Genomic DNA, 3,110 nt, shown 5'->3' with positions numbered 1-3,110 from the left:
CTGAGGAAGCCGCATGGACCTACCCCACTGTAGCCCTGGGTGCTGGAGCAGCTGTGTGGAGAGCCCAGCCAGTGCTGAGATGCTTACACATTCACTAACTCGGCTTTCCTCCTGCCTCCTCCAGTCGGCATCATTGCCTGTTTTCAGATGGAGGAGGACTTTGTGGATTGGTGTCCGACATATGGGTTAATGTTGGACTTGTGGGCTTGAACAGCACTGGGTTGGGATGATTTCTTGATGCACACTTAACCTTTATATAAAACTCTTATACATGAGTTTCTGTGGATTTGTTTCTTTATAAAGTACCCAGACTAATACATATACTTTTTTTTACCACCACCCTCCCCAGTCCTCCTCCCTCCAGCCCCCCACCCCCTACACTCATACTTGGGAGGACACCCACACACACACATATCCACACTCTCTCTCCAGGCCTCTCCTGTGTGTGAGGCAGGGGCAAGTAGAAACGTCTCCATTGGTTTTGATACAAATCTGAGGAACGGTGCCAAGGCCGCTGCTTCCATTTGTAATTCCTCAGTTTTTGGTCAGGCTCCCTGGGCCTACTGTCCTTGACTTTGATGTCATTTTAAATTCCTATTTTCTAGATCATGAAAAAAACCTGCCCTTACCTGCAGAGCTGAGAAGCAGTCATCTGGCTGTAGGTGGCAGTGAGAGGACTTCCAAGACCTAATTCCCGTTAACAGACCTTAAAAGGCTGTCTTCTCCCTACCACTCCCTGCGCCCCCACCCCCACATCTCCTTTGTACCTTCAGAGCCTATCTCCAAGCTCCTGGGGGGGGCGGGGGCGGGGAATGCTCCCACTGGAAGGCACTGACATTTTGGCTTCCTCTATTCTGCTAAATCCTCTTCCACCGGCCCCCAAACCTTCCTGAAATACAAATCCACCAGGGTCGAATGGACTCGGAGTAACCCAATGAATAGGGCAGAATTGTCCCATAGGGCTTCCAGGGCTGTCGGTCTGTACGAAAGCAGATTGCCAGATCTGGCCGGACAAACTCTAAAGTCTGACCTCCCGGTTGGTAGCTGAGTGCTTTAACTGCAGCACTGCCAGGGCTTCTCACCTGGCCCCCGCCCCCATCTTCTGAGATTGCTGACCCCCTTGTAGTCCTTGGGTTTACACCTCTCGGGCCTTTGGTGTCCCTGCGTGGGAGGCAGGTCTAAATCTGAATCGATGGGTGACATTCCTGGTTTGGGCTCAGGATAAACACTTGACATGTTATCAGAGTCTAACCTCTATCCCTTGTTCCACTTTCGAACGAGCTGGAGCCGTAAGAAACCAACCATGAGCCAGAATCTCTTCAACCAAGCTTTATTTCCTTTTGCTTTTTAAAAATTTAATTGATAAAATCACCCAAGAATTCATTGTCGGCACACGATTTAACACCTGAATGACAAATGACCACCAAGGCCTGGGCTCTGGCATTTGCTCCGTCTCTCCCGGTCCTTCACGGGGTTTTGAGGGAGAAACATCATTAACAGAGACCACGTCAGATGGTTCCGGATCCACCTTTCCCAGACAGTGGACAAGCTGCTCAATTCTTGTCCAGAGCAGGAAGGCGCTCGCTTGTTCTTCAGGAATGTCTAATAAAGGCCTGGACCGTGCATAAAGTTCTCTCTCTGATCAATTTAACTGTATCAAAATATTGATCCAAGCTTATTTGCATTTGTTTGTTTGTTTCACTTTGCAATTGACTTTGTGTGTGTGCATATAATTTACTTTTAATAAATAATCTCATTCCTTATGCGGCAATGAATCAACCCAGTGCAAAGAGAAGAAAAAAAAAAATCCTTTAAAGCAGCCTCATCTTGCGCTTGGAAAAGAGGAAGCAGAGGTGCCTCTCCTACCCACGAGATGACAGAAAACTACCCCCCTCAGACTCCCGCAGGTTACTCCTGGCCTTGGCATGTACCCCACAGCTGGTTCTGATGAAGTGATTCACCTCTGATGGAGGGTGGCTGGGCCCGCTATGCAGACGCAGGCAGCCTGTGGAAAGGTGTTCTTCTTTGCGTACCAAGGCTCCAGGGGCCACCTGCCTTCGGCTCTCCCATCTCATAAGGCTGGCTCCGAGGTGGTGTTGAAATTGTCAGGAGCGAGGGCAGTCGCCGTGGCCCCCAGAGGTAGGACTTCGATCACTCGAGGCTTGTCAATAATCCGGGCCGTCCGGTTTCCCTTTTCCACGATGCCCACGATCCAGGCTTGATGGCCTTCGCCGTACTTGGAAGATTTGATTTCGGAACAAAAGCGGGCTGCCTGCTCCCTCGGGAGGCAGATCAGCAGTCCTCCCGAGGTTTCTGCGGAAGTCCCCTGGAGAAGCCCAAATCTGCCGCTGGCCTTGCTAACGGCTGCCATCTTGGCGATGATGGGCAGGTTGTGAATGACAAAGGACACCTCGTTCCTCTGCTGTTTGGCAAGGTTCTGCGCGTGCCCTAGGAGCCCAAAGCCCGTGATGTCTGTGGCCGCGTGCGCATTAAACGTGTGCATGAGGCCCGCGGCGATTCGGTTGAGGGTGGCCATGTTGAACATGGCTTCCTGATAGGCCAGCTCCACCTCTTCCCTGGTGACCACCATCCTGATCTTGTTCCACCTGTCGGGATTGTCCAGCCACTGGTGGGCGTTGACGGCCACCTGGGTCCCCAGGGGCTTGGTGAGCACGAGCACGTCTCCAACCACCGCGCTGTCGGGCATGATGAACTCGTTGGGCTGACACACCACGGTGGCCACGCCGCCGATGATGATCCAGGGGTTGATCACCGTCTGGCCACCGGTCACGGCCGTGCCGCCTTCCTCGGCGGCGTCGCGGAAGCCTTGGATCATGAGGGGCGTCACCTTCTCGCGGTCCTCCTCGGGCATGGTCTGGCTGACGCTGAGCAGCATCAGCATGTTGTCACACTCGGTGATGCCCATGGCGTACAGGTCGCTCAGCACGTTGGCACAGGCGATGCGCCCCATCATGTAGGGGTCCTCCACCAGCGGGTAAAAGAAGTCGGTGGTCTGCACCAGCGACAGGCCGCCGTGCCGCAGCGGGATGACGCACGAGTCCAGCCCGATGTCCAGCGTGGGGACCGGTGGGCCGGGCTCCGGGGGCGTC

At 53.7% G+C, this 3,110-nt stretch overlaps 1 protein-coding gene across 1 annotated transcript; it reads right to left on the bottom strand.

The window, feature by feature from the left end:
• Positions 1 to 1,314: 1,314 nt before the first annotated feature.
• SEPHS2 (selenophosphate synthetase 2) lies at positions 1,315 to 3,109 on the bottom strand (the record flags this gene model as incomplete). The annotated part of the gene is made up of 1 exon (XM_013005450.2): positions 1,315 to 3,109. A coding segment is annotated over one exon (1,038 nt), but the record flags the coding sequence as incomplete, so codon positions are not given.
• Position 3,110: the final 1 nt, after the last annotated feature.

The sequence above is a fragment of the Echinops telfairi genome, unplaced genomic scaffold (genome assembly GCF_000313985.2).
Source record: "Echinops telfairi isolate 266 unplaced genomic scaffold, ASM31398v2 ScPeMD7_5;HRSCAF=22, whole genome shotgun sequence".
Taxonomy (NCBI): Eukaryota; Metazoa; Chordata; class Mammalia; order Afrosoricida; family Tenrecidae; genus Echinops; species Echinops telfairi.
The sequence above is the reverse complement of the archived record's forward strand: the minus strand, read 5'-3'. Positions and strand labels throughout refer to the sequence as shown.